The sequence below is a fragment of the Plectropomus leopardus genome, chromosome 20, assembly GCF_026936395.1.
Source record: "Plectropomus leopardus strain MGB_pleo_1.0 chromosome 20, ASM2693639v1, whole genome shotgun sequence".
In the NCBI taxonomy this organism is placed as follows: Eukaryota; Metazoa; Chordata; class Actinopteri; order Perciformes; family Serranidae; genus Plectropomus; species Plectropomus leopardus.
This window is the reverse complement of record NC_142195.1, coordinates 13,519,331-13,534,415: the sequence shown is the minus strand read 5'-3', so window position 1 is coordinate 13,534,415 and position 15,085 is coordinate 13,519,331. Positions and strand designations below refer to the sequence as shown.

The 15,085-nt window shown below is 39.4% G+C and overlaps 1 protein-coding gene across 1 annotated transcript in view; it reads right to left on the bottom strand.

The window, feature by feature from the left end:
- Positions 1-8,188: 8,188 nt before the first annotated feature.
- Positions 8,189-15,085, bottom strand: part of ass1 (argininosuccinate synthase 1) — a 32,506-nt gene continuing 25,609 nt past the window's right edge. The window contains exons 13-15 of the mRNA XM_042509351.2: positions 12,972-13,128; positions 9,019-9,084; positions 8,189-8,637 (exon numbers count right to left, since the gene is read on the bottom strand). Of these exons, the coding sequence (XP_042365285.2) occupies positions 8,592-8,637; positions 9,019-9,084; positions 12,972-13,128 (269 nt within the window). The 3' untranslated portion in view covers positions 8,189-8,591. The remainder of the gene's footprint in view (positions 8,638-9,018; positions 9,085-12,971; positions 13,129-15,085) is intronic.

Below are 15,085 nucleotides of genomic sequence, written 5' to 3'. Positions count from 1 at the left end.
AAGGGGAGAGGCAGGAGCCAAGTCCCTTTCAAATGAGGGAGATAAATCTATTGATTTGAGATCAGCGTGCTGCATTACTGCTGCTGCCCCGGGGGGTCTGGGAAGTGGAGGGGGGCGTTATGGTGAAGGTGGTTGGAAGCCATGCTAGTGGCATGGCTCTACAGATGTCCAATTTTTATTTGTTTCTCAAGACTGAAATATCTTAAACAACTGGATGGATTGCCGTGAAGTTTTTTTTATAGTCCCAGATGATGAACCACGATTAACTTTGGTGATCCCCAGACATTTCCTCTATCGCCGCCAATATGTTTAACATTTGTGGTTTTCAGTAAAATGTCTCAACAACAAATAGGTGAATTGAAATTGAATTTGGCAGAGTTGTTCACGTTCCCTTCAGGATGAGTTGTAATAACTTAAGTGATCTATTGTTTCTTTATCACATCAAAAAAATATTTTTTAAAATTATTATCAGCCTCAACTGCACTTAATGGAGCTAGTTTTAATGTTATTATGAAACAAGGCTAAACTAAGACTAGTGAACATTATAGCTGCTTAACATGAGCAAATTTACATTGTTATTGTGAGCTTTTTAGCATGCTCACATTAGCATTTGGATCAAGGCTATTAACTCCTTTGAATTCTGGATTGACATCAAGCATGGTTTGGATTATTTTCCAGTTGTTAGTTTTTTGTTTTTTTGTTTGTTTTTTTGTGATAATTTTCAGGTCATTTTCTTGTACTTTTACTAATTTCTTGCTAATTTATTCCCAAAATTGCCTATTGCCTTCATCCCTTGCTTTTGAAAAAACACAAGCCAATTTGCCCACTTTTTAAAGGGTTAAATGGGGGTTGGGACACGGTGTCATATTGTTGGGGTACCTCACGTGCAGTTAAATCTGGTCTGCACTTGCGGAAAGGCTCAGTAGCTGGCACACTGTCGTAAAACATATGAATGTTGAAACCTTACAGTGATTCTTAACGTGCTAAAGCTGAGTATGTATTCATAGGAAGTATGCATGAAGAAGGAGCAGGCAGTTTAATGCCATGCTCAACAGGTTGAAACAGCTGCCAAAGAATCTGTCTGCAGCACACTGACACTGCTGTTTAGCCATATGGATCAGAATCTCAGCCAGCCATACACAGTATATACTAAAGCTCACAGGGCTGCTGCTGACAAAGAACAAATAATAAAAAAGCACTTGTATTATATTACAGTCTGTTCTATGTGGTGAGTCTAACAAAAAAAGTTACCCTTGGGAAAGTGGGAGGGAGTGAACTTACAGTAATGCTGCGTTCACATGGAATCACACAAACAGGATATCATTTTAGTAGAGGAGAGCAGGACTGTAAAATTACGTGAGGCCAGCAGAGAGTACCGCCAACAGTAATGGTAGATGGCATAGCCTTTAAAAGTTAAAATGTTTTTTTGCCATCATTTGCAAGACAGAATTTACAACCAGACGTAGCTCCTTAACACATGGCTAAAACATGAGTGGTCTGGACAATTACTGGGCATTACTAGAATTATTACATGAAATATTTAATGCAAAATAATTGTATTTCATATATTTTATTCCATACTTTGTGCATAATTGGACATCACATATCATCATACACGTTTGGTTTTATGTCCGTTTGTTTTTCCCATGCCGCCAAAAAGGTATTGTCTGTGTGCCATCTACCGTCTGGCTGATTCCATATGAACACAACATAAGTGTTTAATATTTAGCTGATTATCTGAGCCATGAGCTGATGCATCAATAAATACAGCATATTATAAAGCTGGAAACGGGAGTGGATTAGCCTAATTTAGGATAAAGACTGGAAACAGAAGGAGACCGCTTGTTCTGTCCAAAGATAACAAAATCTACCAACGAACACCTCTAAAGCTCACCAATTTACATCTTAGATCTTTGTTTAATCTGTACAAAAAAAGAGTATCTGCTGGTTATATAGGAAAATTCAAGGAACTCACTATTCCCAACAAAGAAATAAAGATGTCATATGCTGTAAAGCCCTCTGAGGCAAACCGTGTTTTGTGATATTGGGCTTTATAAACGAAATTGACTTGACTTGAATTGACTAAGCCAATGGGCTAATGGTAGGTAAATGACCATATTTCCCAAGAGTTCTCCTATCAAAGGTTTCCATTAAATACGAAAAAGTTAGCAACCTTTAGCTCAACACAGCCACAAATCCAGCTACTAGACCAACTACTGAACAGGGTAACTTAATCCAGTGCTGAAAAAGGTTATCGATTCGTGTTAGCCCTGTAGAGCCTGCAGACTCCGGTCTAGTCAATGTTAGTGGGTAGTTGAGCTACATTCTGTTGTAACAGGAGACGGGAAAGTCGTCACACTCATTAACCCTTTTAGTTGGGCAACATTGAGCAGCAGGCAAAATATTTCTATTTTTCCATCAATATTTCATCACCGGCTCAGGCCAAACAAAGCCAGGGGCTTTGACCGTAATGGTCCCATCTGTCTATAGATCTTAAGGACATCAGTGTATGGGTGTCCTTTGACACCAGAAAATAGTCTTCGACATCAAGGAGAAACACTCACAGGATCCATGGATGTTAGCTCGCCTGGAAGGCAAAGTGTATCCTGCTTTATTCGGATCCTCACAGATGGCCTCTTCATGTAGCAGGAGATCAAGTTTCAAGATTGTGAATGAAGTGGACGTTTCAGAAATTAGGACAAATCAGCTCTGTTTGACTACATCAATGGTGTTAATACCCCAAAAGTGATCAGAGCCACAGTATTAATTAACAAATTAATACATCTAATAACTGCAGGAAATGTCTTCTCCCTTTTCTGCTGATTCTCAATTGTCTGGGTTTGAGAAGAATCACTTTAACATCCCTAATTTAGTCAGCTACCGCATTAAGAAGAGTTTGTTTTATCAGCCTCACATCCTGACAGTTAATACAAAATATGAGCTGATCATCATCTGATTATTACTATTTATGCGACTCCATTTTGTGCTACCAATGGATATAAAAAGTATAAATATAAATAATGTATTAGTAGTAAGCCAACACTATTGGCATGGTATCCTGGCCTGTAAATCGCTCATTGTTTCTAAGTAGTGAGAGTGACCTCATCATCTTTGCCAGGCCCATTAGCTTTCTGCATAAACCACAGGGGACCTGTCCATTAACCCTTTACCTGCTAAGTAAAGCAGCATTAAGTGAAATGTTCAGAATCGAGGAAGATTTGACAGTTTGTAGAGATATCACAGGACAGACAAACTATAATGTGACGGCGGTAAAGCAAAACAGTACAAATAAAGAAAGAAAAGTTGAAAAACAAAAGCCCAGTGATCTGAGATACTTGGATGAAAATAATAAGTTAAAGTTGCAAATGTTCAAAGATTTTTTTGTGGCACAAGTTAAATGTAGAAATCTGGAGACATGGGGTCAGACATCACAATAGAGTCTGGGTTCAGGTTACACTAACCTTAGTGAAGGAGAGCCACTTCGGCATCTAATTGGTCGTAATTAACCCCCCATGGTCATTGTTCTTGTCTCATTGTGTTTAAAGGGGGGAGGTCAGTGAAAATGGGAGCCGTTTCCAGAAGAGACAGGTAGCTGAAGAGCACAGATTGAATAACCACGAAATATTCTGACAGGTCAAAGACATTCTGATGAGCTTTGTTTAGGTAATTCTGTCTTTTTGTCCCTGGAAATGAATATCACTGCTGCTGAGTGAAATTCTGGCAATGCCAATGCTGGCAGTTTTTGAGTCTGAACTCATCGTTGTTTTTTAGTTTTTGAAAAGATGACACAAATATGGCACTATTTCTTTATGGCAAAGCACCTACCTTTAAGTTTTTGACTCACAAAACACATAAAAAGATTAATGAAATTACATAAAATGTATATAAGTGAAATACAAAGATGCTTAAAACAAAATAAAACAAATACTTCCTACAGATGGTGAACTAGCAACCTAAAAAGGGAATATTATTGATAAGATATTCACTCAGAAACAGTAAAAGGTTTCGTACAAGTTAAGGCAAGTTGGATTAAAGACCTTTAAGAACTGTTTTAGATGGCTCTAGATATAAAATTTAAAACCAATTTTACAACAATTTAAACTGAATTGACAAAACAAAACAAAACCCCACATCAATTAGCTGGGGTTATTTTTGTGTGATAATTTTGTGTTTCTCATTCCAAGTTTAGACTTTTTTTTTTTGCATAAAAAAATGAACGTTGTATTCATTGTCTTTCAGTTTCAGCCACGCTGCAAAACATTGATTAGATTATTGAATATTGACAAATAGATAGCCTGTAGTGAATAATTAATATTTTTTGATTAATGAATTCAGTGCCTTTTGAAACTTTTTAATCTGCAGGAACCCTGAGTATGCTTCAGCTCTAAAAAATCATGGATCAAGAACACATTTTGGGTTGTCAGGTTGTGAAATAACTTCAGTTTACCTCCTGGAAAAGGCTGTGAAAAACTGAGACCACAATCTGACATTTTTTTTAACATCTACAACTGCTGACCGGATGACATAGCATGTGAACCCTTTATTAATGATTTATTAAGACGAATAACTGCAGACTTTAACTGAAGAAGTGAGTAACCAAGGTTTATTTATGACTAGAATAAAAACATTTTAGCTGAATTATCATCAAATAAAGCTATTAGTTTCAACTTAAAACTTGACTTTACAACCAGCACTGAGCCCATCAGCCCACATATACTTATACTATACTGATAATCACCAGTAATCACTCATTAGTAGAGTTGGTTTATACTAAACTGTGGAGTATCTATACTTCCTACATGCAATAATGTGGATTCATTCATTCAGTCTATGTTTTTTCTTCTTTCCTTTCTTTTTTACTGGTTATCTCTTGCTTACTGATTTTGTAGTGATGTTTCTTGTTTTGCACTTTCCTCTTTGGTGCTGTCACGATGCAATTGTCCATGTCGTGGGACAAATAAAGGATTATCTTATTAGAAAGTGGCACTGAACATCTCATGATCAAGTGTCTGCGCACTTCCTTTTTCTTCCAAAACAACCCTTCATTTCCAGCACGGCTACCCGCTCATCGCCAGCAGCCCTCTGCACTTCATCTCAAGAGGTCATAGACCCTGATCCTGAACAAAAGCCTCTTTTGTATGTGTGCTGTCTGAGAGTGACAAGGACTTGAAGGTTAGTCAACCTGGGCTCCTGGGGAGACACGGTTGCAAAGGAGTGTCCATTAGGGTTCGGGTCTGTGACGCCGCCGACTTTCATGTCACACTATTGTTACACGGATCTCCCCTGAGAGGTGGACGCAGAGTGGGTAATGAGGGGTAATTGGTCCAGGGTCAAGGATGATTAATTCCCTTGGTCAGGTGTCAGCTAGTTTTCATACCTGGCTGGCTGGGTAGACAGGTAGGAGGGGACGGGATGCTGGATGGAATATGAGACGTGGTAGATGAGGGGGTGAGTGGATGTGTGCCCAAGCGCGCACATGCATGCAAAGTCAGATCTGTGCTTGAATAAAACTAAGCCCGGAGTGGACCTCGCATACCACCTTTCTATTCCCAAAACAAAAACACACACATTGTATAAGACGGCTATCGCATCAGTAAAAATTTCCCGGGATCATATCTTTCCAGAAAGTGAGTTGAAAGGTCACCACGATCCTCCCCCTCCAACCACTGAAGCCAGATTGAGATTGATAGCTGTCCCCATCCCTCCTACCTCCCCTTCAGCTTGACTGACTAATCTGAATACCTCTCCATCCATCCCTTCATTCTAACTGGGCAATTTTGGACACTGATTATCTTGCAACCTGTGTGTGCACGACAGTAAATGCAGGGGCTGGCTGGTAATTGACCAGGCAAAGACTGAGACGCCTGCCGTGTAATTGAGCGGGGACTGAGGGGCTCTTGCAGGACTGAAAGGGTCCGAGAATCCCTCATTGCCCATTAGACCTGGCAGGGGGTCTCCTGCGCCTGTGGACTCCACCTTGAGGCCCACACCGTACCCGGCGCTTCAATGCAGGATTGACATCTTTCAGTGGTGGGGATCGGGGAGTGGGGCGCAAAGAAACAGCTGCTCTGTCCTACAGACTGAAGGGTGCTGCAGCACACAGAGGATGGGGGAAAATCATTTGAATACCTAACAATATGTAAACATCATCTCATCTATGCTGAAACTGCTTTTGTAGACATGCTGAACTTTGCAACATGATTTACAAAAACGCCTCCATTTGTTTTGAGGGATTAAAATGTTGAAAACTACATCTTCAGAAAACTTTCTGTGAAAATGTTTTGACTTCTTTTAGGTGCTGACACATTTGATACATTTGATGCTGATATGCTGATACATTTTAGATATGATACATGAATCTATGAATAAGGGATGGTTGTTATGAAGCAGTGTTTGCACTACATTAAGATTAGTACCTCGGAGTAGTATTCTTCATTTTTAATGCACAGGAACGCATGGCTTTCATCCGCCCGGTTGCTTGAAGAAAATGTTGCCGTTTTACATTTCTGCAAACCACAAACACATTATATTTGCAAGTTTCTCATGCATCACCAGTGTTTCTAAAGTGACAAACTGTCACCTAGGTAAGATGCCTGCTAAGCTGTAGATCACTATTTGAGACAAAAAAAAATATATAACACCAGTTGTGTTTTAGTGAGTCATTGCTGTGATTACACTGGCTTTTTAGGGTCCAAACATGGGTGTTTTGTAATGACCTGATGGAGTTTTTCATCAGCTTTTGAGACTCTAAATGTAAGTGTTTCATAGAGACCCATCAGTTTTCTTATCTACTTTTAAAAGTCAAAACGTGGGTGTTTTGTGGCAACCTTTATGTGTTTTTCTTTGTTAGTGGCACATAAAAATGTTTGCTTTTTACAGATACATCGCTGTGTTTCCTGCCAGAATTGTGCAACCTAACGCGGGTATTTTATGCCAAAACATCTTTTCCTTACCACAACCGAGTGTTTTCTGTGCCAGACCTAACCACACATAAACCACTGCATTGTTAAAATGTAAAGTTTCAACAATAAAGCAAGATGACAAGATCAACACTGCTTTTATGTCTGTAAGTTGAATATGAGGCTAGGTCCATTAGCCTAGCTTAGCATGAAGACTGGAAATGGTTACACAGTCTGTCAAAAGGTAACAAATGTTCTTACTAGCAACTCAACTATTAACACGTTTTACCTCATATTTTAATTACATTTCTAACAGTGCAGTCTTTTCTCTGACTGATGAATGTGCAATTTGGGGATCTAGTATCTGAGCTCTTTAAAATTATGGTTTGATTTAAACAACAGCAATGCTGATTATCAGATCTCTCTCACAGTGGACACTTCATAACTGGTAAACATAATTTATAATTGTGATTTTGGTACTTTTAATGTGAAATCAAAGATTAAAAAGATTTTTTGTGCATACTTACAGTACTTGAAAAACTGAACTTGGAAAATGTAGTGATGTGTATTTCCTGTTTTTAAAAAAAATAACATTAATTGTATCCATTGTATTTTTGTGCATCAACTATTGTCTGTTTTTATGTACGACCAAATGGACCTTTTTCTGTGTTCTTAATAAAGTCATTATTATTATTATTATCATTATGTTTCATATGTCCACATATTGACAAATGAACTCAACTCAGGGACATTATGGGAGACTGAGAAAACAGAGCACCATAATAATGAATGACACAATACTCTAATTTTTGTCTTTAAAATGCCTCCTCCTCTTTCCTCTATTCTCAAAGCCTGGAGACCACATGTGGTGCAGGGAAATATACATACATGTATGTGGCCCATTGGTTTTCCTTCCATCTGACTTGTGCCATTTGAGCTCAGAAATGGCCTCATCACTTCTGCTCCAGCAGCTATAAGCGAGCCACCACAGTGACTTTCCCCTGTGCCAAACTAATGCACTGCCACAGCTCCATCTACATATTGTGAATATAATCCAGTGTCCTTGCCGCCCTGAAATCTTCACGGGGCAGTGACTGCACAACCCCAAGAGTTAAACAAGCAGGCACTAATAAATAGGCTGTCTGCCAACAACAGGGATAATTAATCACTAAAATATTCAATCCGACAGAGGCTGATGTGTATCTCCACAACATTTGCTTGTAAATTGATGATATATGCTCATTGGTTTCTAAAATGAATCAAGTAAACAGCTAAGGAAGAAAAAAAAACACAATTCACTCCATTTTATTCAAAACAAAGAATTTCTAGTTAGAAATATTTGTGTTCAAGCACTGACCTACTGATGCCAAGAATGCGAAAAAAATAAACTAAAATACTAAGAAATACAAACTACTATAATGCTCACCAACATTATAGCTAACAATCACCGGTACACCTGATTCAAACTATTTTCCTGGCACAAACGTTTCATTGATTTTTCTTCCTCCACTCTTTCCCACCGAAGAAATGTCACAGTTTTGCAGTATGAGTCTGGTGTGCTTGCTAGTGTGCTACATACCCTGAAAATAACCAACAGAAGACAATAAGGCAAAAGACTAAGACCCTACTACTGCTTAAGACATGGTGGAGTGAGGAGGGAAGAAAGACAGATGGTTCCCAGTACTGCAGCAGTTACTTGCCGATGGACAATCCCTGCAAACGATGGTGTTCCCTTAACCTGTGGAGGAGAACAATGACAAGTATTTAACATGGATGTTTAAGTGTAGGTACAAAGGCTGTCCATGTGGACTAAATTACTTTTAAAAGACATTTTTTTAAGTCTTAAGGTTCCATGATAGGGCTGGGTTTTGGCAGACAAATTATGTCAGTCCCTCAGGGCATCAAAAAACTTGGAGGAAGGTCAAAACTTGAGGAGAGCGCTCAATTTTGGTGCTTTACAGGGAGTCAAGTAAATGCTATTTTTGCAGCCAATTCCTACAAGGGGTGTAAATCAGAAGTTATATCATGATATGATATTGTTGTGGTATGGTAGCGACTTTAAGGTATTCATATTGAACTTTTTCAAATGATACCCAGCCCTAATTCAAGGGATTCTTACCTGACAGCATTAATCTTGATAAATCCAGAGGCATCACTGGGGTCGTAGTCTCCCTGTGTGTCCATGCTAGAGTGAAAAGAAGTCAAGAAAGAGGCAGTTGAGTCAATAAAGTCCAATCTTGTTAATAAACATAGCTCAAAAGCAACCAAGAAATGTAGGGAAAAGTTACAGGATATGCTGAACAAAATGATTGAAATGTTTGGTATCATTGCAGTAAACATAAAAGACATGGAGCCTCATCAACTACTGGGATAACTGAGTCATTGATAATCTGCTCTTTTGAAATAATGTTCCAATTGATTTTCCACTGAATGCTTCACTTTAGCATTGTTTGTCCCGAATAACAGAGAATCAATATCGGAGAGTGAAAACACGCTCAGGTACACAAGCACACAACAGTCGCACGTAACCAATTTTAAAACAATCCCATCATATCAACTCTGAGCTAAGTGTGGAGATGATTTTCTTACTGATGTTTCTGTCTTCGAGTTTATCCGCTTCTTTTAAAAAAGACATTAATCTATAACTTGTGCCGCTGCATTTTCTATGTTGCTTAGGCTGTCGGCTCATCTTGAGTGTGCGCGAGTGTCTTACAAAAGAGTGTCTGTGTGCTGTGTAATTACAGCAGTTTCTACCTGCAGTGCTTAATACACTCCCTGACTGAGTCCTCTCCTCCCTACGACACCCCCAACTCCCGATGTACAGCTTGCACTCATTCTTCAAAAGCACTTAGCAAAAGAGGAAATTGCCAACAAATGATAGGATAAACACTATAAAAAGAAAGACCGACAACTAAATCATCAACTCTCAATACAGGCTCCCTACCCGGCACCTGAACACCATTATGAGAGTGGCCTTAAAGAATATGTTTGGGTGTGTGTGTGTGTGTGTGTGTGTGTGTGTGTGTGTGTGTGAGAGAGTGTGTTGGGGGGGGGGGGCGTAGAAGCATGTGATATTTTGTGTATTCCTTTAAGAAACCCTGCAGTCTAATTGAGAGTGGAGCCAGTGGACAACAAGGAGGGTGACATTTCCGTCTCAGATGGGTGCGATGACGGGCTGTATTACCACTGTGTTAATAACGCCGTTTACTGTTGCCCGTGGAGAGCCAACAGGATGTCAGTGGGGGTTTCATGCCTAATCTGGTCTGTCTGTGTGTGTGTGTGTGTGTGTGTGTGTGTGTGTGTGTGTACACCTTTGTGATTGTGGCAGGTAGTCATGTAGAAGTGAAAAAAAATAAGTGTGTGTTTGTGTGCATGTGGAAATAGCAGCTTCAAGGTGTATTACTGTCAGGTACAGTGCATGCATGCAATAGCACTGTAGAAGTTTTGATGAACCACAATAACTTTTTTTTATAGGGCTGCACAATTAAACAAAATATTATCCAAATCATGATATGGCCACATACAATATCCAAATTAAAGGACCTGCAATATTTTTGATAAAGGTAAAATGTGGTGAGGAGGTTAAATGAGGTTTAAGGCAACATGCTTTCTGTGGTTCAGACCCCAGCAGAAATAACATCATTCACTGAACATGAAATGCAAATTACCATTTCCATTCCATTACCATTCACACCAAAATCGCAACTCATATCATAATCAAAGTATCTGTCAAAATACTTGCAATATGACATTTTTAAAATATGGTACATATGGTGCAGCCTTTCGTCTTTATCAAAAGATAAAACAATTTCTAACATTGGATTACACCAATCATATCATGGCCACTTATTACTATTGATCATAGTATATTCTTTTGTATTATTGACATATCTTTTATGTCAGATGAGCAACAAAACTTACAAACTCTAAATTTTTATGTACCTTTGGGGTTTTGTGTGTGTGTGTTTTGTTTGTCTGCATTTTTTGCTTTTACTAGACTTTGGACTATAATGAGCTGTCAGGTAATAAGGGGGAGAGAAACTGCATGGTCAGCGCATGTAACCTGGATGGCCAAATCACAATTTTTTCTTTCTTAATTCAAGTTATTTCTGATTCACTCAGGGTTTTATGGTAAGTTCTTATTCAAAAAAAAAAAAAATCCAATCAAGATTCCTGTTAAAAATGAGCTGATACTTAAAAGATACTACTATTTTGGATTTTCTCAAAGACATTGTATAAACTCATACAGAGGTAATCCCTCTCAATCATCACTTATGCACCACTAGAAGTGTGTGGTGGTGCATCTTTTTGCAGAGACACTGCCCTTTGTCTGTAATATCTTCTTATCTTCTGTGTTGGGATGTTTATGGCTGTGTAACCCCACAGCGCTCAGGTGAGGTCAGGTAAAAAGGTAGCGACCAAGTGCCAGACAGTAAGTAGCAGTCAGCCAAGAGACATAATGGCCAAAAAACACAAATATAATACGAGGAAACGCCAAACGAGAGTGAATCTGGGGTTAGCTTTTGCTTTCGCTGGGAAGTTTACAAACAGTAACTGTCGATCCTGCATAATATACCTTTAAAACTTAGTAAGTGCTAAATGTCAAAATATTTTTTTTAAATCCTTGCCAAATACCTATCTAATATTGGACTGACCCAGTCAGGCTCCAGCTGGCTTAATATTTGCTTACTTCTGATTAAAAGTTACTTTACTGCTCCAACAAGTAAGAGAAGTCACAGCTGAGTGTCTGCACGCAGACAATTAATCTCCAACTACTTTGATAATCAACTTATCTTTCAATCTATCTGCTGGTAGGTTCAAAAAAGCGTTTCAAATATGTCATGCTTCTCCCTGATAAGTGTAAATGGGCATTTGTCACTTTTTTTCGTGATATCTGATCATAAAAACTATTAATCAGTTAAAGAATCTGAAGATTTGTGGTTGTTGGCTATATCAGAGATGTGTGGTTACCTGAAAACACCTACTGCTGGGCCAAATACAATTTAATGTTCTCTATCAGGATTGCATAAAGTTGTATGTCACTGCATGACTACAAGCTGCAACACAACACCTCTGTCTCACTCAAGTGTTGTCCCAGATAGGAAATGCATTTCTTCAAGGTCAGGTGTTAAACTGAGAACACCAGCCACAGGTTTCTTAGCAACTGACTGGTTGAAAGATGGGTGAGTCATTATTCATCTTGCGAGTGACTCAGCAGTTCAGTTATTAAATGTTTTACTGAAAAAAGAACAGTGAAACACTTAGAAACAGGCTGAATGAATGCACAGTCTGAGTACAGTATAATCTATTTATCTCTCTCACACATATACACTCGACATATTGATTTTTTCTGGGTTTTTTCACTTGCCGAACCAGTCAGATATTGAATGGCTGACTGTTGACTGTCTCCCTCTTCCTGACCTGCTTAACTAGCATGACACCTAGGTACTTTCCTCTTAAAAGCCCAGTGAAATCACTTCTCTCCTCTGGCTGTAAACGCCATTAGCTCTATGACTCCAGGGTACAAGTGGAGTGTGTGTGACTGAAGTGGAGCTGGAGAGGCATATGGAGGGGTTTTACTTTGGTCAGTGCTGAGCCTGCCCACAGGGCATCAGGGGTCGGCCTCCTGAACAAACCCACTGTTACGGCAGCTAAGAGGCCATGGGGGTGCAGGAGGAGGGGTTGGGGTCAGGTCTGCCCTCCAGGAACTGAGCTTGACACTTCTCTGATGTCTTTGTGAGGCGGGGTCGGTTTAGTATGTTGATGTGGAGGTCATAAGAGAACTTGGGCAAGCTGACCTAACAACAGGCAGACTGGTGAACATGTGGAATAGCTGCACTGTGCCCAGAGCAGCCAAACACAGCTGTCAAGTCAGAGCAAGCACACACTTTGGTTCGCTGACACATGGCTACTTCTGTTTTGTAAGCATGCATGCATGCACACGCACGCACGCGCACACGCACACACGCACACACGCACACACGCACACACACACACACACACACACACACACACACACACACACACACACACACACACACACACACACACTTTTAATCTGTCCTCGCTTACCTGACCAGCTCTTCGTTGTAGAGAGACTTAGGTGACTCTCGTCCCAGGATGTAGACCTGACCCTTGAAGACAGACAGCTGTACTTTGCCCTCCACATTCTCCTGGGACTTGGCTATGCAGTGCCGCAAAAATTCACCCTCTGGACTGTACCAGAGACCTGAGGAGGCAAAGAAACAGCAATATATTATGAGCTAGATATGTTGCCACACGGTTGTATGCCTCCATGCACCAGTCGAGTTGCACTTAGAGTTAACATCAATGTCTGTGAAAACATAAATGATTCACACACATCTCTGCCGCAGCAGCAAAAAAGATCTATACAATTAGCAAAGTTTCAAGGTGGGCATCCAAGTTTCTTCAGTATGTCCAAAAACATATTTTATGAGGTCACCCTGACCTTGACCTTTGACCTTCAACCACCAGATTCTAATCAGTTCATTCTTGAGATAAAGTAGACGTTTGTGCCAAATTTAAGGAAACTCCCTTGAGGCCATCTTCACATATTGCGTTCACAAAAATGTAACAGATGCAAGGTCACAGTGACCTTGACCTTTGAACATCAAATTCTAATCAGCTCATCTTTGCATCCAAGTGAATGTTTGTGTCAAATATGAAGAAATTCCCTCGAAGTGTTCCTGAGATATTGCTTTAACAAGAATGAGACAAATGCAAAATCAACATGACCTTTACATTTGCCAACCAAAATATAATCAGTTTATCCTTGAGTCTACTTGAGCCCAATTTGAAAAAATTCCCTCAAGGTGTTAATGAGCATTCACAAATGAGACTGACAAAGTCACAGTGACCTTAACCTTTGGCCTATGACCACCAAAATCTAATCAGCTCATCATTGATACCAAGGGTATGTTTGTGTCAAAGTTGAGCAAATTCCCTAAAGGCGTTCTTGAGAATATCATGTTCACAAGAATGTAACGGAAGGATGAACGTTTGTACGTAGAGACAAACTGAAAACAAGATGCATGAATCTAAAGGTTTGTTTAAAGACAAGATGTTAGGTACTATATTTTTTTTTAGATCTGTTTATACGTTTATTATTATAAAAGTTCTTAATTGTACTATGGCAAAAAAACAAGTGGAGAAAGATGCCCCTCCTCTGTAAATACTCCATTAACAGCAGGGTGTGTGTGTGTGTGTGTGTGTGTGTGTGTGTGTGTGTGTGTGTGTGTGTGTGTGTGTGTGTGTGTGTGTGTGATGCCCACACTTCGCTCTTTCATGAGCTAAAAGTCTATGTGCTTTGGTCTCATTTCTGTTCCAGGTGAAGTTCAAAGACCCCTTTCTTTTGTCCCATCTCGCTGACCTGGCCCGTCAATCTCTTTGACAGATGGCCGAGGGACGTATCTGTATACGTTCAGAGGTCGGACACGCCTCACTCAGCAGGGGTCCTCCTCTCATCAGCGGCCGACCCTCCACCTCATCGTCTGGCCATGTTCACAGACACAGTCCTTCCCCGGCTTTTATTGTCTCTGGATTGGTACAAGGTCTCATGTCGACATGACAATTGCACACCCACTTTAGTTAGGAGTCAACTTGAAAAGACAGAACTAACATAGAGAGAATAGAAAACGTATTCAATCTTCACGTTAGTTTTGTCTTTTTGTCGCTATGGTGATTAAATGGGGAAATCTCAGTAATTATTACCTTCATTAGCAATTAATTATTTTGTCAATTTAGTTAAAAAATAATGACATATACCTTTCATCCATATACCTTCAAGTGATATTTCAAAATAGCTTATTTTAAACAATGAAGAATTTACAATGAAATTAAACTAGAAAACACAAGCAAATGTCTGCTTGGTGATTTTACATGATAAATGAAAAAATTACTTTATTTAGATTTATTTTCTTTTCATTGATTATGCGATTAATTAACCACTAATATGCATGCAGCTGTTGTTTACTCTCCACTAATCAAATGTTTGCTGTCTCTGTACTGCACTACCTTTAATTGCTGAAAATTCTCTCATGGACATTTGTTTGGGTAAAAACTGATGAATTAATGCAAAGTAGATGCAGGGCAGGTGGACTGTTAACATAAGCCCCACTGCCAGCCGTCTGCTATCTTTCTGCAGAGTTATTAATGATTTAAACCAA